The sequence below is a fragment of the Heliangelus exortis genome, chromosome 8 (assembly GCF_036169615.1).
Source record: "Heliangelus exortis chromosome 8, bHelExo1.hap1, whole genome shotgun sequence".
Classification (NCBI taxonomy): Eukaryota; Metazoa; Chordata; class Aves; order Apodiformes; family Trochilidae; genus Heliangelus; species Heliangelus exortis.
The window spans coordinates 2,555,571-2,575,955 of record NC_092429.1 but is presented as its reverse complement, the minus strand read 5'-3'; the positions used below and the strand labels follow the sequence as shown (position 1 = coordinate 2,575,955).

General features: G+C 43.9%; 1 protein-coding gene across 2 annotated transcripts; it reads left to right on the top strand.

Moving 5' to 3' along the window:
• The first annotated feature begins 6,380 nt into the window (after positions 1–6,380).
• On the top strand, positions 6,381–18,923 carry USP1 (ubiquitin specific peptidase 1). 2 transcript variants are annotated; one of them, XM_071749976.1, is made up of 9 exons: positions 6,381–6,497; positions 6,894–7,132; positions 7,799–7,922; positions 8,120–8,227; positions 8,732–8,892; positions 9,477–10,201; positions 11,243–11,413; positions 12,534–12,735; positions 17,325–18,923. In XM_071749976.1, the coding sequence occupies exons 2-9, from the start codon at positions 6,963–6,965 to the stop codon at positions 18,046–18,048; spliced, it is 2,385 nt and encodes a 794-aa protein (XP_071606077.1). In that variant the 5' UTR covers positions 6,381–6,497; positions 6,894–6,962; the 3' UTR covers positions 18,049–18,923. The 2 variants fall into 2 exon arrangements, with proteins under 2 accessions (XP_071606077.1, XP_071606076.1); XM_071749975.1 differs by having other exon boundaries at positions 6,489–6,633.
• The last annotated feature ends 1,462 nt before the right edge of the window (positions 18,924–20,385 follow it).

Genomic DNA, 20,385 nt, shown 5'->3' with positions numbered 1-20,385 from the left:
CACAGGTTTCTATTGTTACAAACTATTCTGCTTTATCTCTGTGTTATGGCTGTAATTATTGTTCCTAGGTGTAATAGATGCATGTGAACTCTGCAATTCACAGCTCACATCCAACTGTGTTTTCTCCTGAATTAAGAGAGAGAGAAATGAGAATTAAGGCCTCAGACAACCTGTGGTATCAGGAGCTATCAGGAGCTCTACATCTCCATCTCAAAACCCATAAAGTCTCCCACACAGAGGAGCACGTCCTGGTTTGTACACTGACAAGCTCATGGTTTGGGGCTCAGATCTCCAAGCTCATGTTTGGAGCTTTACCATGGAGTTTACAGAATTCTAGCAACTTCTAATTTATTTTTTCCTACTTTTCCTGAAAGGATGCCTAATCTAAAGTCTTTTAGACAAAAAACAAAAAACAAAAAACCACCCACACAGATCAAGCTTTTGGGCTAGGTTTTACCCAGGAGAGACTGGAGCTGGAGTAACTTCCCAACCCTGATCTGAGACAGTAGCTCTGCAGCTGCCTCAGCCCCACAGCCTGATATCAAATTGCTCAAATTCATCCTCCTGAGCTGCTAGAAAACAGGAAAAGCCCTGGAGAGGCACCTCTCTCAAAGGGATTGTGTCTCTGCAGCACTCAAACTGTTCCCACATGCACTGACAGGACAGTGTTGAAGTTCATAATGGATTATGAAGTGATTTGAGATCCTCTGCAAGCAGATGTAGTTCATCAAGAATCATTAAGGGTTTGTGATGGTCCCAAGTTGTTTGCTGTGGGAAGAGTCAGATTTCCTTTCCAGGACAGCAGAGCCAGAGAATGTGTTCCTGTGTTTCTGGTTGTGAAAGGGAGCAAAGCAGCATTAACTATCACCAACCAGCCCTAAATATTCATTTCTATCCCTTCCACCTGAAGTCAGATCTGCCTTGACATTTTATACCCAGTATTCTCACTTTTGTGAATGGTTTCTTACTTTTCCTGCTGCAGGCACCAAGAATCATATTCCTCAGGAATGAAACAGGTTTTGCTAATGTGAGCAGTGGAGAGCCCAGGGAAGGGGAAGGAACTTCCTGCATGGAGGTGCCTGGGTGATCCCAGCCTGCTGAAAGAGAACGTTGTCTGCACACAATTTGCACAATGCTCACCAAATTCACAGAAAAAAAAAAAATCTGACAGGGTGGGAACCCTGACATTTACAGGCCTGTGGCTGCAGGGTTTGGAAGCTGCTGTAATTGAGCAACAGATTGAGGTTGTGGAGGTTTTTTGCTTTTTTCTTTCCTGCAGGGAACAGTGCTCTGGACTAGAGACTTCCTCCAAGAGTCCAGAAATCCCACCTCTAGGGAATCTGCTCTTTCCAGGCATTTCATGTGGTTATTTTTGGCAATGTCCATGGAGATTTCTACTTTCCCAGCACAGCTATTTTTATAACACATGGCTGTGAAAGTCTATAGTATCAGACATGCTTTAATCTGGCACGTTAGAGCAAGATTACAGGACCATACATATGCAATTCCTGCCTCTTGCACCTGCTCCCTCTTTGGCCTGTGTTTGAAACACTCCTTCACTGTAAGAATCAGAAGCTTTGGAGGCTTCTAGACAACAGTTCCTTTATTGAGCATTCTAAGCTGTCATAAATATTTAATTAGGTGTTGCTCTATTTTTGGAGAGATACAGGAAAAAAAAAAATCCCCATTTCTTTACATTTAAACAGAACATTTTTCTGCTGGAAAAACTTCCTGGTGTTAACTAGTGACTGGGAGCTGCATTTTAAGAGGGTGCATAAAAATTTGAGAGGATGAAAGGGTTTCACTGAGCAAAGAGCTGCCTCCTGCAGTTCTGTAGGTGGGGAGGGAGGGTTTCAGATGGCTGGGTTTGGGATGGAGCTGTGCAGGCACCCTGGCATGATGGAGGGTAAAAAAATAATCAGTTGACAGAATCACAGCTAAGATTTCACCCCACCCATGAACAAAACAGGTCTCCCAGGGAGGTTTGTTACAATTAGCTAATTGCAAAGCCTCATTTCATGCTCCAAACATTACCTGGTGTCATCCAACTCGAAATCACCTCCAGGAATGCACAGTAAATACTGGGAATGAATCCTGACTTCTCCTGAAGTTGTTACCCTTACAAGGCAGTTTGAGTCCTGCTGCCACCTCTATGGGAAAGTGCAGCTGATCACTTGGTGTGGGTGACCCATCCCTGCCATGTCCTCAATTTATTATCCTGTGGCTTTCCACCCAAACCACTTCATCTCCTTGACCTCACTCCTTTCCATCTTTCTGATTTCTACTCAAGAACCACCTGAAAATTCACCTGTCCTTCTCAATGGTTAAAAAAAAAAATCAGGGGAAGCTTAAAGGGCCAAATTCTGAAATGCTTTAACTTCACTGACATCAAACACACCATTTGATGGCACAGAATTAAAATTAAGTACACTAAAATCACAAGCAACTAATCCTAATTTAATTAAAAAAAAAATAAATCATGATCTGTATATTGTCAACAGTTTCCCATAGAGATGACAGGGGAAACTTAAAGATCATTCAGACAGAATGTCTCTTATAATTATATTGACTTTGTCCTTATAAGCCAGAGAGAACTAATTTACAATTAAGGATATAAAATGAAGTAGGTATGGTCTGGTCAAAATAAGGATGATGGGAAATTAGGAAGTAATTTGGGAGTCCGTTAAGGGAGAGAAGTTATTTAGAGCAGGATAAGGTTTATATATAATCAGATTAAATTAGCAGTAGGAAAAACAGAACACATGCAGGAAGGGGACCTGACACTGAGATCTACTGGGCTGCACACCAGACTCACCACGGGGTGGCCCAGAGGCCTTTCTGGAGGGGAAAAAGCCCCCATGCTGTGCACAGAAGGGCAGGTGAAGCTTGTTCCAAACCTGTGCTGACTGAGAGGAACTTCACTGTCTCAGTACTTGATGCACTGGTTGTGTGGCAGATGCATTTGTTGACTTAAATGATCATTCTACCTATTAAACCTGAGCTGACTACTTCATTAGCCCAATAAAATGTAATAGAGGAAACAAAGCCCCACCAATAGCATATGAAGAGCTGTGTATGCTCCCAGCCTCTGCAAAAACCCTCCCTGCCCGTGTCTGCCTTCCCTCTTTCCCTCAGTTACTGCACCTGAAAGTTAAACCATGAGCCTGTCAATGCTCACAAGCTTCAGCTCAAAGCTGGTGGTTCCTGGGCACCACTGCACCTGATCACCAACACCTGTATTCTCAGATTGTGAAACCCTTGGACACAAACAGTCTTTTATCCAACAACTGGTCTCAGAGTTTGTTCCAGCCTGTCACTGATTAAAGGCCCAAACACCTGAGAGATTTCATCCTCCTCATTAAACCCCTCTGTTGCCACCACCATCTTGACTGCCCAGCACCTCCCAGCTCTGGGTGAGGTGACTCCCCAGCTGGCAGCATTTAATGGAACATTCTTAAGGAACATTCTGAACTGTGCTGGTGAGGCCACACCTTGAGTCCTGTGTCCTGTTCTGGGCCCCTCAGCTCAGGAAGGAGATTGAGGTGCTGGAGCAGGTCCAGAGAAGAGCAAGGAGGCTGTGAAGGGATCCAGCACAAGTCCTGTGAGGAGAGGCTGAGGGAGCTGGGGGTGTTGAGGCTGGAGAAGAGGAGGCTCAGGGGAGACCTCATCACTCTCTCCAACTCCCTGAAAGGAGGTTGGAGCCAGGGGGGGGTTGGGCTCTTTTCCCAGGCAACTCTCAGCAAGACAAGAGGGCACAAGAGGTCTCAAGTTGTGCCAGGGGAGGGTTAGGTTGGACATTAGAAAGAATTTCTTTCTGGAGAGGGTGATCAGCCATTGGAATGGGCTGCCCAGGGAAGGGGTGGATTCTCCATCCCTGGAGATATTTCAAAAGAGCCTGGATGTGGCACTCAGTGCCATGGGCTGGGAACCACGGGGGGAGTGGATCAAGGGTTGGACTTGATGAGCTCTGAGGTCCCTTCCAACCCAGCCAATTCTATGATTCTATGAACCAAGCAGTTCCATGACTCCTGAGCACCTGGGTAAGACCTCCTAACCCCTGCCTGTTGTCTCACACAAAAGAACTTCTGTAGTCCTGAGTACCCATTAACTGAGGTGAACTCAGGGCAGTGCTCGTGGAGTGGAACTAAAAGTGCTGCTGCAGAACTGGGGTCAGGAAACCCAGCAGCTTTCTCTGGGAGCTCAGGATTGAGACAGCTCCAGAGCTCTGTAAATCCCACTAGCCAAGGAAATCAATCTTTAGGTCAATATATACCTGGAGGAGTTGAACCTAGGCTGGCTGGGTGATGGGTCTGTCTGTGCACAGGCATCCCAGGGGGGGTTACTCTGTAGGAGGGAGCAAAATATGTGTAGTAAGCACATACATATTGCCATAATTCAATGTATATTTAGGGATATTGATCTATGGTAATAATTAATGTAAAAATAAACCATCCAAAATGATTGCGAAGTACTTTTAAAAATAAAATTGCTTTAAAAGTGTTTTTTTTAAGTGTTAAGCTTCTGGTTTTTGTTCTAGCACAAGGACATTTTACCCAGCAAATTGCAAAGTTAGACATGGCTCTACAAGGAAGAAGGAGGGAGAAAAATGGTGCATGTAAGAAGGGGAATAAAACACCCAGGGATGTGGGCAAGACTAAATCCTTTGAAAATGGTGAGGATCTGTGGCAGCTGTGGGTGATTTGGGGGCTGCCTCTTATGCATTCAGCACTCTGGGGAAGGCACAGGGAGTTTGTCCTGGTGTCCTTCAACTCTGCTCTAAGAGTGCTCAAATTTGGGGTAAATGGCCCCACAGTGAAGGGCTGCCAAAGCCAAGGGGATGGGCATCAACCTGGCTAAGAAACTAATCCTAGAAAACATTTTTTATCTTACAAAAAGGAGTATTTTTTTATCTTAGCAGCTTAGAAAACCTTTGTTGAGTCACAGCTGTGTAATTGCTGTCAGCAATTGTGTTTCAGCTTTTAACATACATGAAAACAGTGCCTAAAAAGTGTGATTGCCACGTCAAGAACCTTAGTTCTCAAGATAAATCTTTCCAAGATTGCTGAATTTTGGGCACAATATATATAATATTTAATAATATAATTTATATTTAATATTAAATTTATACATTTATTTATTTATTAAATATTTAATAATATAATTTAATATAATGTAATATATATAATGACCTGGCACCAGAGCATACAGAATTCATGTCCCCAACCCATGTTTTCTAAGACCTCCATGATGTTTCTCCCATCTCACACCACCCTAACTTGTGAAAAATGTTCAGTCCTTACACGGACAAAGAAAAATTTCTAACTATTTGTGAAGCATGGAAGCCATTGTAGATGGGAAGTCCTCATACTGCACAGTGAACGAAGCCACAAACCCGATGCTGAAGTTGTCACCAACAGACCCAGCCTGCGGCCTTTGTTGTGCTGCAACACCTTTAAAATATTTCAGTATTTTTTATTTTTGAAATCATTATTTAAAAAATGAAAGCGCACTCTTCTTTTGGTTGAGCATTAGCACCTCCTGATGGGACCCCCAGGGGCCTAAAATTGACTCCACAGCATTTCTGGGCACACATTCCACAACCTTTGTGGTTGAACTGACAAAAGACTTTTCTTTAGAACACAAAGTTAGCCTGGGGGGAAAAAACGCATCATACCCCGTCCGTCTTGCCTGGCAGCCCCATGGTTTCCACACGGGCAGATGAGCTTTGAAGGGGAAGTCCAACTTTCCCACCTTCCTCTCCGGAGCCGCCCCTCAGGCGGCCACCGCCCCTCAGGCCGCCTGAGGGGCGGTGGCGGCCTGAGGGGCGGTGGCGGCCTGAGGGGCGGTGGCGGCCCTGAGGGGCGTTGGCGGCTCTGAGGGGAGCTGGCGGCCCCGTAGCGCTCACCAGCCCCGTTTACCGTTCACCAGCCCTGTTTACCGCTCGAATTGGCAGTATCAACCCGCCCAGACCCGGTTCGGGGCGTCGGAACCGGTACCGGGACGAGAGATCGCAGCGGATCGGAGCTCCCGCCCGAGCCGTTCCCTCAGGGAAGCTCGAGCGGCTCCGTCGCGAGCCCGCGCGCCTCTGTCTGTGATTGGCGGAGGCGGCGAAAGGGGCGTGGCTAAGTCCGGACGGATCCACCGCAGCCCCGAGAGGGGGGGTCTGGGCAGAATGGTTCAGTCCGGCCGCCTCCCCTCCCCTCCCCTCCCCCGCCCCGCCAGCCCCGAGCCCTTCGGCCGGGCCGTTAGCGGCGCCCGCGCGCGCGCGGCGAGGACCCCGCGGGCTGCCCCTCGGCGGTGCCTGACGGCGGCGGCGGAAGCGCGGAGCCGGCGCGGGCTCAGCGGGGCGGCGCGGAGGTGCCGCTCGTTGGCCGCAAGCTGACGGGGGACAGGGCCGCCCGTAGGCACCATGGTCTTTCCGTTCCGGCCGCCGTCTTCGGTAGCTTCCGCTCCGGCGTTTGAGCGGGGCGGCCGCCAGCGCCTGGGCGCCAGGAGGGGTGAGGGCGCGGGTCCTGGCGGCGCGGAAAACGCGCCAAGTTTCCCGTGGTGGGGAGAGCGGCGCCGGGGCGCCCCGCGGTCTCCATGGCAACCGGCGGGCGGCGGCGGCGGCCTGCGCCGGGCCGGCCTGTAGCGGTGAGGAGAAAGCGGCTCGTCCGCCGCCGCCGGCCGCTCCTCAGGCTCTGGGCCTGCTCACGGGGGCCGGGCCGGGCCGGCGAGCGGCCTCCCGGGGCGGGCGGGAGCGTGAGGGCGCGGAGCCGGGTGGGAGGTGCGGGCCGCGCTGCTGCTGGGATGGCGGGAGGGCGTCCGTGGCTGTGAGAAGCCGGGGCGGGAGGCTGCGGGGCCGCGCTCTTTCCCGCGCTGAAAGTAAATGGCGGTGCGTGTGTGTGCGGCAGGTGTGAGCGGCGGGAGCAGCTCCCCGGCCGGGCCGGCCGCCTTCTCCCCGCCCCTGCCCGGCAGGAAAGATGCCCGGGGTTCTGCCGAGTGACAGCACCGGACCGGCCAGAGGGAGCCCTTCGAAGAAGAACAGGCTCTCGTTGAAGCTTTTCCAAAAAAAGGAAGCGAAAAGAGCGCTGGATTTCACGGAGTCCCAGGAAAATGAACAAAAGGGTTCGGAGTTCCGAGGCTCGGAGGTGTACGTGCGGTTCCGCTCCGATTCCGCGTTGCTGTTTCCACGGGAAAGTTGCGCGGGTGCTCAGGAGGAGGCGGGTTTGCTGTGATGGACAAAGAAAAGTTCCTCAGGGCTCCCTGAAGGTGTCTGTTCCAGCTGAAGTCATGTGCTGGGACGCCTGGTAAAGAAACCCTGGAGCCAAGTTAACCCAACTGAACCAGCTGCTCATGACCAGGAGTTTCTGTAACTTTACTTCAAAAAAAAAAAAAAAAAAAACCACAAACTTGCCACACCGGGGCTGTTCAGCTGGCTGGCAAAAAGTTGTTAATAAGTTGAAGAAGTTACTTTGATGTTAAAGTCAGGTGGTGGTTCCAATGCTGAGTTATTGGAAGTGTATGAAAAAGCAGGGGTTTCAAAATACTACAAAAATACTACAGAGTTTTTAGGGTTATTTCTGCTAGAGGGAAAGGGGTTGTGCTGCTCACTGTAATTCCTGAGGGTGTTCCTCAGCAAATCTATCAGCCAGGGAGGAAATTTAAATTGCTTAATGGTGGTTAATTACAGACATGCTGGAGACTTTAAATTTGGGTCTGTTCCATCAGTCTGGTGCTGTATCTCTGCTTGTCCATACCAGGAGGAGTCATTTCCCCACGAGTGTCTCTTACACCCCCTTTTCTGTGTTCCATACAGTGACCAGGTGGTTCCTGCAGCACAGCCCCCTGCGCTCGTCAGCTGTGAGAAGAAGGACAACATGTTGCCTTTTGTGGGCTTGAACAACCTGGGTAACACCTGTTACCTCAACAGTGTGCTCCAGGTAAGGTGGCACTGAGGTGGTTAAGCAGAAATGGATGAGGTTTTTAGTTTGGTAACACCTAGAAGTGCCTGGATGTAGTATCTGTGAGCAGCAGCCTTGGGAGGTGGCACCCACTGAGGTTGTAGCTGTGGTTCTGTGTGTTGAGCAGCTTCTTACTCTGCCAATTCATTTGTTATTTTTAACTGCTTGCTTTTCAGGTCTTGTATTTTTGCCCTGGTTTTAAGACTGGAGTAAAGCATTTATATAACATCATTTCAAAGAAGAAAGAATCTCTGAAGGATGAAGGAGAGCAAAAAGCAGAGAAGGTAACAGATCTCTACTCATTCCTTCACAGCAGCACAATGAGAATTGATTACAAGCAGATTTCTTCTCTTTGTAAGAAGTTTTGCAGTGCTGTGTCAGGGAAAGATACTTCTGAATTGTTCTGAACTTGTGTTCAAGCTTGAGCATTCAGAGTGTCTAAACTTGTAAGCACCAATCTCAAGTTTAACAGGAGAAATTTTGGAAGAGAAATTTTGGAAGTATCTCACTGTGTTTCTGACAATCAGATAATTATGGTAGTGTGTAATTATTTGAGTGGGTGGAAATAGGAGTTTGGGCAAAGATGGTTTTTAAGATACTAGGTAGTCTGGCTTAATATTTGTTTTGTTCTGGCAGAAGAGGAATAAATGGTCTGAATCTCACCTGTTGCCCATAGCCAACAAATCTGCCAACCCTCTTTTGGCAGTCTGAGGGCAGGAGAGCAAAAGTTTTCACTTGTTACAGACAAAATTACAAGTATTTTTCTTCTTTTTTTATTCCTATTGCAGGGAAACTGTAAAGAAGATCCAGTGGCAAGTTATGAGCTCATCTGCAGCCTGCACTCACTGATTCTTTCAGTGGAGCAGCTTCAAGCCAGCTTTCTCTTAAATCCAGAGAAGTACACAGATGAACTTGCCACTCAGCCACGAAGGCTGCTGAACACCCTGAGGTACAAACAGTCTGCAGCACACTCAGAGCTTTTCACCTGAAGTTTTGAGGTCACTGTACAGCACAGCATTAGGGACTTAGGGGGAGGTGGATGGTCTTAAGTTTGGGGCGTGGCTATAGGAAGGTTTTTGTGTTGGTTGTTAGCCCCGTGGTACAAACTCAAGAGTAAATTTTCATTTTGGAAGAAAGCAGTGTAAACCCAGCTGTGGATTTCAAGCAGTACTTAGCCTTAGGTATGGCAGTGGAAGCCTTAGGTATGGCAGTGGAAGCCTGAGGTATGGCAGTGGAAGCCTGAGGTATGGCAGGGGAAGCCTGAGGTATGGCAGTGGAAGCCTGAGGTATGGCAGGGGAAGCCTTAGGTATGGCAGTGGAAGCCTTAGGTATGGCAGTGGACCTGAGTTTGAAGGTGATGTCTGTTAAAGGCTGTAGCTTCCCAGGGTTATCTGTGACAGAGAGGACTTCTCTCCAGGCCTGGGGAGGATCCTGCCTTGCTTTTACATCTAAATCCCCTCATTTAAATCCCTCATTGAGCTGGTTAGCAAAGAATAAACAGTCTTTATTGCTTTGCCTGTTTGCTGTTACTAGAGAGCTGAACCCCATGTATGAAGGCTACTTGCAGCACGATGCCCAGGAAGTCCTGCAGTGTATCCTGGGGAACATCCAAGAAACCTGTCAGCTGCTGAAGAAGGAAGAGCTGAACAAACTGCCCGTGGAAGAGCCTGCAGCCAAAGTGGAGGACAGACTTCCTCAAAATACCAAGAGCAATGGAACTGCCAACCCTGAGGAAGAGGAAGAGGAGGAGAATGTACCAAGCAGCCAGGTTGGAGAGGGAGCTGAAGAGAAACTGCTGAAGGGAAACGGGAAAAGAAAAAGCGATGCTGAGGGCGGCAACGCAAAGAAAAAATCCAAAGTGTCAAAAGAGCAAATTGCAGCAGAAGAAAATCAAAGACAAACCAGGTCCAAGAGGAAAGCCACGGGTGAGAAGCTGGAAAATCAAGTTGATGCCATAGCCAAGTGTTGCAGTGAAAACGAGAGCACCAAGCCCACACAGAAGAAGTCGCGGCTTCGGTTGAACTGGTTGAAATCTTCATGCAAGCAGCCCAGCATTCTGTCTAAATTTTATAGTCTAGGGAAGTTAACAACAAGCTTGGGATCCAAAGACCCAGGGAAAGAATGTGATGACTGTGAGCTGGAAGAGTCATCTGTAAAGTGTGAGAATGGTAACACTGTTAAAGAGGAGTATCGGGAACCAGCATCTCCTGTGGGAAGCCATAGTGAAAAAGGAACTGAAAAAGAACCAAAAAAGGAAGGTTGGTGAACAAGTATATGGGCTTGGAGTTAGGAGGGTTTAAGCAATTTGTGTGTATGGGATGTCAGCTCTCAGACTGCAGCACCAGCAGAGCTTCTTCAGTACAAAAATGCATTTTCCGGAATGGAAAAAGTGTTTTTTTTTAAAAGGAATTTACTTTTATGTATCTTTGTAATTATGTTTATAGGCCTGTTTAGCTTAGATCCTAAGAGTTATTTCTTTAACATTAGTTAATCATTGTACAGTATAAAAAAGGCAGAATATTACCAGGTTTGTATTATCACAGAGTTTTGTCATTCATAGAAATAGCAAGTGGATTCAGGATGTAAAGGAAAATCATTGCCAGGAGCAAACAGAATCAAACCCTCTCAGCCAGGGCTGTGTGTCCCAAGTTGTTACAAACAAAAGTCTCTCCTTCCCTCCCTGATTCTTAGTCCTTCCATATTTCCCACATTCCCAAGAAGTAGGAAGGACAGTGGGTGTATTGTCCATGCTGGTTGGTTGGGAGGCATGGATTGTGTTCATTCAGATGAGACCAGACACCTCTGAGGGAAGGGCTTTGGTGTGAGTTCAGTACTTACTCAACTGGAACTTCCTTTCTGATCCACCCACCACTTTTTGTAAGAATTTGAAGGACTGCAGAATCTTTTTATCTGCATTTCTTCAGCAGACTAGACAAAAAACTGGCCAAGTTCAGAAAGCATTGGAGGACTGAGGTTAAACAGAAACCAGGCAAAACCCCAAGTGTGGTGCTCCTTGAAGGAGGCTGACAGCCTGGTGACAAGTTTCCAGAATGTGTCACACTTAAAGCATAAAATAAGAACCAAATCTTAAAAGAGAAAATTTGAGGGCCAGAAGGCTCCCTGTTTATTCCCAAGGAGATGAGACCCTGAAAACTGCATGGGATAAGCAGCTCTTTTTTATTCCTGTCTGGAATCCCTGGAAGGTCATGTGTGTACCAGTGATTTTCCAAGCCAGATTGTGGAGTGGCTTTGGAATCAAATGCATCCTGAGAAAGTGATCTGGTTTGTGTTTTCTCTAGGTACAGAACTGGCTGTTTTTGAACTAGTGGAGAAACTGTTCCAGGGCCAGTTAGTTCTGAGAACAAGATGCTTGGAGTGTGAGTGCTTTACTGAAAGAAGAGAAGATTTTCAGGACATCAGTGTTCCAGTGCAAGAAGATGAACTTTCTAAAACTGAAGAGAGTTCTGAAAGTAAGTAATGATCTCAGAGGTTTGTGGCTGTGTTTCTGCTTCAGGCAGCCACTGGGAAAGGACAGTGCTGAGGAACACTGCTCCTATTTGTGCTGGTTAAAATTAGAGACTGCTCTGTTATCTCTTGACCTGATTAACTTTAGACTTTGGAAACAAAGCACTGATAATGTTGACAGATCCAGACAGTATTAAAATTATTTCAGGTCATAAGACAGACTGCTTACAGTCCTGCACTTCTGTACATGTTTTCCTGCTTATAAGTAGGTATTTGGGTCTTCCCTTTCTTCCAGGATAAGAAATCCTTCTGCTTTTTCTGCATTCTATAAGAAATATCTATATTTTTGTCTCAGAAATAAAAGAAATGAGAAAACAGGTTTTTTTTTTGTTAATTAAGAGGTTTTTTTTCAGTATTTTAAACTGTCATCACCTTAATAGGATTTGTTCTGCAACTACTAGTCCTCTGGAATCTATCACAAATTTTAACTATATATAAATTTTAGCTATTTAAAAAAAAAACTGTATATAGATTTTAGCTGTTTTCAAAAGGAATCATTCCAAATTTTAAAGAAAATAATTTTCATTCCCACAGCTGTAATTTGGAGCAGCTTTTACTATTTTTTACCCTCCCCCTTTTGCTGAAGAACTTCAGAGTAAAGCGTGTGAGGTGGTGCTCACAAGTAAAGTGCTGCTGTCAGCAGCATTTCCACCCCCTTGTCATTGGGGGTGGAAATGCTGTCAGGGGAGGCAAAATGGAAAAATTGAAGGGAACTTTTTACCTACTTTGGAAGTTTTTCTCCATGGGTGACATTTTGGTCTCATTTGAGGCATGCACCCAACTTCCAGACGTGGCAGCAGAACGAGTGCACGTGATCTGAGGGAAGCATGGGGAAAACTGGATGGTTTTAAGTAATAATATCCATGAAGTGATATTTTCATCACTTCATGCAATGGTTCAAAGATCTGAATCTGTTTCCTATTTCCTAGATACTGAGTGTATTTTTTGGTGGTTTTGTTACCAGGTTTTGTTAACCTGATAAGCTTTTGGTTTGTTGCTCTTCTGGTGGGATGCCTTAGGAATGTCAGTAACAGCATCTCTGAATGTAACCATTCTCTTTTATAGTTTCTCCAGAGCCAAAAACAGAAATGAAGACTCTGAAATGGGCCATTTCCCAGTTTGCCTCAGTGGAAAGAATTGTGGGAGAGGATAAATATTTCTGTGAGAACTGCCATCATTACGCAGAAGCAGAGCGCAGCCTTTTATTCGATAAAATGCCTGAAGTTATAACAATTCATTTGAAGTGCTTTGCTGCTAGTGGCTTAGAGTGAGTATGAAACCCTGTGCTGTTGGAAGGGACATCTCATCAGAAGAGATGAAAAGGTTTTCTAACTTTTTCCCAAAGCAGATTTTTTTAGATTGAAATTAAATCAACGGGGGGGCAGCCCCTGGATTTGTGGGGGTTTTCTGTTCTTACCACCGGTGGCAGAAATACCTCCTGGAAAATATAATTTCAGGAGACTGGTCAACAAAAAGGGGTTTCTCTGTATTCTTACACCATATCCTGATCTTTCTTAAAATGTTGTTTAATCTCACCCATCTGTGTGGGGTTACAGGCAGGTTTAAGTACATTAGCAGAACAAGTAATTGAGGACAAATTTGGATTTTAGGGTCATGGCTAGGAGTAGTTTGGTTTCTCCCTCAATGTGGGCACTGAAATTCAGAAAAACAGTAAACCAGGAGTTAACATTTTGAAGAGCTAGTGCACGTTATAGAAAAATTGATCACCTTTAAAAATACAGTAATACCAATGCCACTGATTATCAGCTGCTGAACTATGGATTTGATATTAGCTACTGTAGAAATCTTTAATTTTTTAAAAGATATTATTCTTACGAGAGCTTTCTTTACTTTTTTTTTCATTCTTAGGAACAGAGGGATTTTCTTTAGGAGGAAAAAAATAACCCAAGCCTGTCCCTAGAGTTCTGTACACAAATGACTCAGTGCTGTGACAATTTCCATGCAGCATTTTGCAGTAAACTGTTTCTCCACTGAAGTTCAACCAATGACAAATGACAGGCAGGTTCATCAGGAGAAACTTTTAAACCTATCAAATATTCCCCCAGGTCTTTCAGAATATTGTTACACAGTTAATTGCATTTTTGAGACCACCTCTACAATTTTGGTGACATTTGCAGGCTGGCCCTGTATTTTCAACTTCTGATTTCAACTCAGCTGCTCTGTGATGTGCAGTACATGATTGAGGCACAAATTTTTTTGCCTTTTATCCACCTGGTTCTCCGTGCTTTGCATTTTCTTGTAGGTTGGGCTTTCAGAGCCCCTTGCCAGCAGGAAGGCTGATGCACAGGGCCTCCCGTGGAATTCAGTTTGTAACATTTGTGTCACCAGTATTATTTTGGACCTTGAAGCGTGTTTTAGACCTTTGGCACTGCACAGAGACAAGCAGAAGTTGGCAGAGGATTTGTCAGGATGTTCTCTAAACAAGTGTTGATAACTGGGTGGTCAGTGGAAATCAGATTTGTAAAACAGGGATTCTCAGGATGCTGCTAAAATACTTTTACAGGTAGTTTGCTAGATTGTTAAAACTAGAATTCTCCCTCTGCACTAGGGAGGGACACTCCTTGTTTTTAGGAGTCTGTTTCTGACCAAGTAGAAAGGAAAGTTCCTTTGTCTCTCTAATGTCTGCTGACTTCTCTTCTTACAAGTCTAGGATTGTAGGATACAGTATCTTATTTTCATTGTCCTATGTAATAACTGACTCACAAAAAGGCAGAGAAAAAGTTGCACACTTGTAAAAATTGTAGTGTTATTACTGAGTAGCCCTTGATGGGAGATGGTGTCCTGGTAGGATTGTGGCTATTCAAAAAAAATACCAACACGAGATGCCCACCTGGAAGGAAACCTGGATATTATCCTGGGTTTGCTCCTACATTTGCTACTTTTTAGTTTCTCTAAGTGCTTGAAGGTTCACCAGCCACCACCTGGATCACTTACCTCTTCTGTCCTGGTGTAGTCTTCAGGTCCTTGTTTGAAAATGCTCAGACCTGTACCCAGGTCAGACTGAATCCAGGTTTTTGTGGTGTTCCTCATCTCTCCTCCCAACCATGAAATGTTCTGCCAAGTGCCAGAGATCAAGGAATTCAGTGTGGAAAAATGCAATGTAGAACTCAAGTCAGTGATGAAGCTGAAAGTTCTTAGGAAGTTGTTCCCCACTTTTTGGATTGGGCCAAACAAGTTTTGTTCCCCAGTTTTATCTTGGAAAAAGCCATGTCATTTCATCTTGATTTGGGATGATAAAGCACAGTTGCAAAGTAAATGGGGAAGAGCTGAGGCTGGTAACTCAAAGCCCTGGCTGAATCCATCATATCCAGGGTCACTCTCACCATGAGCTTTGATGGAGCTTGATCTAATTGACTTATATAAACTCATAATATTTATTGTAAAAAAATCCTCTCCTCATAGACACAACTGCAATGGTTTGCTCTAGAAGTAACAACAGACTGTTCTGTTGGCCTCAAACTTAAGATTTTTCTTTTTTTTAAACTCAAGAATCTTCATACAACTTCTCTCAGCATCAATAAAAACTGAAATCTTCCCTGCTTCTCAGATGTGCTCTACTGAGTGTTCTGAGCACTGAGTTTTAAATCAGGAGAAAGGAAGCAGAGGGGAAGGGCAATGTTAATGTTTGTTTGCAGAAAGGAGGGATTTCCTTCATCTTGTCTAGATGCTGGCTTGCAAAGTGTTGTTTGTTTTAAATAAAGCAGCCAGTGTGAAAATCTACTTGCCTGGGGTTGAGTAATTCTCTTTGGCAAGTGTGTGTGTGGGGAGAAAAAAAATGCTGGGCCATGTGTGCTCTGACTGAGAAGCTGTTAAGAATCAACATGGAACTGGTAATACCTAATTTCCACTCTATAAATTTAACAGCTGGTGGGGAAACTGGATTTTTTTTCTTGTGATATAGTATCAGGTAGGAGCAGGTGATTATTTAAAAAAAACAAAAACAAACCCAGGTTTTGTAACAATTACATTTGTTAATTAGTGACAGCAGTGCTGCTGCAATCAGCAGTCTGTATTTGGAGTATTTTACATCCTTGTGTGTTAAAAGCATTGCAGTAAAACAGCTGAAATCTTTAAGGGTCTGTAATAACTTGGGGCATTAATTCAGTGGGTAAATTCCCACCAATTTCCAGCCTCAAAAGCTGCAGCAATCACTTCTGTTGTGTGTGAACTCCTGTGCATCAGTCAGAGGAGGCAGAGTACTTGGCATGCAATTTTTCTGTCTTCAGATTCTTATCATTAAGAAGAACAAAAAGCTAATAGGAAAAGATTTCCTCTCTTATTTCCTCCTCTCCAAATCTTTCTGATGCTGGATCTCATTCAGAAAAAAGGTAGAGCCTGTTTTGTTTTTTTCATGTTTTCTGTTCATATGGTTGTTGTAGTGTGCTTGGGCTGAACTGGATTTCTGATCTAGAAGATCAGCAAGCAGTTTCTTTTTTTTCTTGAGGCTCTTCTGAATATCTCTATTTCTGGCTCCTCATAATAGGGATCTTCAGAAGATTCTAGTTTTATTATTTCCTATTCTATGCTCTTTTGTGTTTCTTTTGGTGTAGCCCAATGTTTATGATAAGCCTAGCTCTAAAATTAGATTTTGATTAATTAGGTTTGAGTGACTGAGGACATCTGTGTCTGTGTAAATGTATTTATGTTCATAAGGGTTTATGGCTGTGGAATGTTTGGAAGCACAGCAGGATCAAAACTAGACCCAGTAAACCAAAAGTAATATTCAGTTACTGCAGTTCTGCTTATCCTGCTGTGCCGTATCTGTGGTTTCCTTGGAGCAAAGGTAGTTTTCTTTTTTATGATCAAGTGAAAGTTGAATGAGAGTGCTGAGCTCTTGGGAAGCAGAGTTCTACAGGGTTTGTCCCTGTATCTTTCCCTGCACCACCTTTAAAAGCTGAGCAAGACAGAATCTATTAGGACATCTTAACGTACCTTTAAAAAAAGGGATGAAACTGGGCTGATGGGATATGTAAACCATATAAGATGACAGTCACTCAAGGAGGCCAACACAGCATAATGTGAAAGGCCTGATACTTATTTCCTTTTTAGACTCTTCAGAAGATTGTAACGAAAGAACTTAAAACTTTTCTTGTTGTAAACTTGTGCACTACGAACCAAATGGTAAATATTTATGGAATACTGGATGCTTTTCCAAAGTAGATCAGCTAGATAATTGTTTATATAAATGAGTAACATAGGACAGTTAATGAAGAACTGCTAGTAACTCACAAGTGGTAGTAACTTAATCATTCTTAGATAAGAATGTGTCCCCTCTGGCAGTACTGCTGTGCATTAGGGGATCTGAGAAAAAGATCTCAAGACATTAAAGCGACTTAAATTAAAATAGATTTATATTCCTTTATCTAGTAAATTACTTTTTAAAAAGAAGTTTTGGGAAAAGCCCACCAACCCTTCTTATTTCAGCCGTGGCTGTTGAAGAGTTTTAAGGGGAAACCTTAAAACCTGGAAATCAGGGTGGTGTCTGGGAGTATTCATGCATAGAAGCATGAGTGATAACTGAACAATAAGTTCATTACTCTTATCAAAAAATTCTCTTCTGTCAGTACTCGAGAAGAAGGGACCCTCTTAAACATTTAACATCCCTAGTTCCTAGGCTGCAAGATTTAGTTTTATACATAACTGATAGAAATGCCTTTATTGGACAGGGGTGCCAGGGGCAGATGATGATAATCAAATTGGAAAGTGAGCAGCTTCTTACATTCCTGTCACCCGTGTGCTTTTAGTAGAAGAATAAAGCCTCATCTAGGAGCCATTTAAAGCAGTATTTATTGTCAGCTGTCATGGCAAGAGGTCTAACTTTATTTTCTTCTCAAGGTTTGATTGCTATGGTGGCCTGTCCAAGATAAACACTCCCTTATTGACACCCCTCAAACTGTCTCTGGAAGAATGGAGCACCAAGCCCACCAACGACACCTACGGCTTGTTCGCCGTGGTCATGCACAGCGGCATCACCATCAGCAGTGGACACTACACAGCTTCAGTCAAAATCACAGACCTGAACAGCCTGGAGTTGGATAAGGGCAATTTCATCACTGACCAAATGTATGAAACCATTAAACCAGAGCCACTGAACGAGGAGGAGGCAAGAACTGTCGCCGAAGACTACGACGACGGCGAAGTCTCCTTTAGAGTCAACGGGAACGCGCAGCCGGGTAAAGTTCTCAACAAAAAGAACATGGAAGCCGTGGGACTTCTTGGGGGGCAGAAGAGCAAGCCTGACTGTGACCTCTATAACAAACCAGCCAACCCTGAGAAGTTTCTCAACACGGTTACTGAGAACAGAAACCCCGAGGCCAGCAGCAGCCCTGGGGGCGCGGGGTGCAGCGCATCGTCCCGGGAGCAGGACGGTGCCGGAGGACTGGAAAACAAAGCCCTGTACCTACTGCAGAGCCTCAGAGAGTATGAAGGGAAGTGGTTGCTTTTTGATGACTCTGAAGTCAAGGTGACAGAAGAAAAGGACTTCCTGAATTCTCTTTCTCCCACATCCTCATCCACGTCGACTCCCTACCTACTGTTTTATAAGAAAATTGTAGAGTGATGCTGTATTTTGACTGTAAATATTAGGGATTTGCATACACCTCTTGGTCTGATTTGCATCAAAACTACCTGGAAGAAGCAGCTGTTTTGTTTTTTGAAGCTACTGGATCATAATGTTTCTGGTCTTTTTGTTTGGTGTTAAGTGGCTCGACTTGAATTAACAAACATGACCTAGAATTTAACTCAATAACTTTAATGCTGGAGAATAGTGACATTGCCTTTTAGGAATCCCAGTTTGTAGAGTTCCTAAATGATGCCTACAGCACAGAGTAGTGGTTTTAACACAACCCTAGGTCTGAGACATGCCTATTGTATTATTAGCTTTTTTTTTTTTTTTTTTTAAATAAAGTTTATTTGTATTCATCTTCTGGAGTAAATGTATATTAACTAGTGAATTTCATCAGAAGTTGTGTATTTTTGTAACTTGGGAAGTAATGCTTCTTATTTAGTCTTCGGGTAATCGATGTGGTTTATTCTCCTTCTCCAGTTCTCCACTGCTGAGTGCAACTCCAAGCAGAAGCAAAGGGTCTTGTAACCTGTTTAGTGTGTTGGAAGGGACTGAACTTAATAGTTTGAATGGCCTGATTTGCATCTTGTTGCATAGGTGTTCAGTGGGAAAAGTGTAAATAGGTGTGATTAATACTTCAAAAAAGAGGGGGGAGCGTGTAGTGTAATTAAAATAATTTTGTACTTTCAAGAGTAAAGCCCTCTCTCTGCATATCTGTTTGGGTGGATTTGGAACTTAGCAGTGATCTTATAACAGTTAATTTGTATTTGGAGCTCACTGAGATGTGGGAAAAGGAAACCGTTTGGCTTTGATGCTTTGTTAAGAATGTATATATGAAATAAAAAATTTATGATATGCATCCCAGATAACTAGATCAGACTTTTGTGTTTGGAGAGGGGAAAGTGGGAAGTGAAAAGTGGTTGGGCACTGTTACAAAAAGATTGGGAAACGAAGAGAAAGATAAGATGGAAAGTGCTTTAAAAATAATTCTCCATTTTTTTTAACTGGTTCTTGTACAGCATCTCTTAATTTGAGTGGCTGGAGCTAAGGTTCAGAGGCAAGGGGAAAGGGAAAACTAAGATTATTCTAAAAACAAATTAAAAGTCTGGCACTAAAGAGTAGAGATCAAAATCCCAAGTCACCTTTTAGATGCTCAAAGGTTAAGATGAATCCTAAAAAATTAACAGTTCCTATGAGGGATGGAATGACAGAGGGCTGCTGCAGAGACATGGAAAGACACAAGATGTGAGTATGCCCTTGTCTTCTGGATATATTTAAACTTCAAATACAAATTTTACTTACAGGAAAAGCCCTAGAAACTTCTACCTAGTTTACTCTGCAATACTTAAGGTTTGGTTTTTTTTTTTTTTTTTTTTTTTTTACATTCTTTTATTATACTGTAGTATAAACGCTGAGGTAACTGGTGAAAAAACTTAACTGCATTTTCCATGTTGTGTCTCTGGTTTCTGTACAGGCATTGGTTTGGCAGTGTATCTGGATGATGGGGTACTAATAAAATGTATTTCAGTCTAGAAGGCTTGTACTGTCAACAGAAAACACTGCAAGCAAGGCTGCACTAAATTTAGAGTTGCTTATAAACTCCTGTTGAATAGATGTCTGTAGCAATTACCTTCTGTAGATGAGAAAAATCTGGAATGAAAAGCACATCAAGGCTCTTGCCTTTTCCAAAGCATTGTCACCAACATGAAAATTCATTGTCTAAACCAAGTAATAGCTACATTAAAAAAACCCAAAACCCAAAAAAACTGATCTTACCTTTCAAGGGCAGCCAAACCACCTTACAGAATGCTATATTTTTTACAGTCTGCAGTATGGGGCTTGCTGAATTTCAGCCTGCAAATGAATGTTTATTTTTCCAAACCTGACCTGGGACTTATCTTTCTCATTCAACTGCAGGAGCAGGAAGTGTTCCAAGGAAACAAAATTCCATTATATTCAACAAAATACTGGCTACAGGCTAATCCAAGACAGACCCAGCTGTCTCCCATCATATCATACAGCTTGAGAGAGGAACCTTTGTAGGCAGCTGAAAAGAGCATATGCTTAAGGAAAAAAACCACTTATCTGAGTTAGGAAAAGATATTCTGGGGTGTTTTTTCCAATTTACTCAGGTAAAGCCTTGCCACCTAATGGCCTGCTGTGTGCAGGGGGTGTAGGTTGATGCAATGGAAAACAAAGGTTGGTGGCCCAAGCTCAGCTTTCCATCTTAAAATGCTTGAGTTTTACACAAAAAACTCCAACTTGGTGGAGCTATTTGTACTGATAAACCAGTTGGCCTCATGCTCACATGGGGCCACCCTGCAAGATCAA

What these genes read in the sequence shown, in the direction of transcription:
- USP1 (XM_071749976.1), top strand. Translation starts at nt 6,963, where the DNA reads ATGCCCGGGGTTCTGCCGAGTGACAGCACCGGACCGGCCAGAGGGAGC. An exon ending in GAGAGCAAAAAGCAGAGAAG is followed by an intron (nt 8,228 to 8,731) that starts GTAACAGATCTC and finishes TTCCTATTGCAG; the next exon opens with GGAAACTGTAAAGAAGATCC. An exon ending in AAAAGAACCAAAAAAGGAAG is followed by an intron (nt 10,202 to 11,242) that starts GTTGGTGAACAA and finishes TGTTTTCTCTAG; the next exon opens with GTACAGAACTGGCTGTTTTT.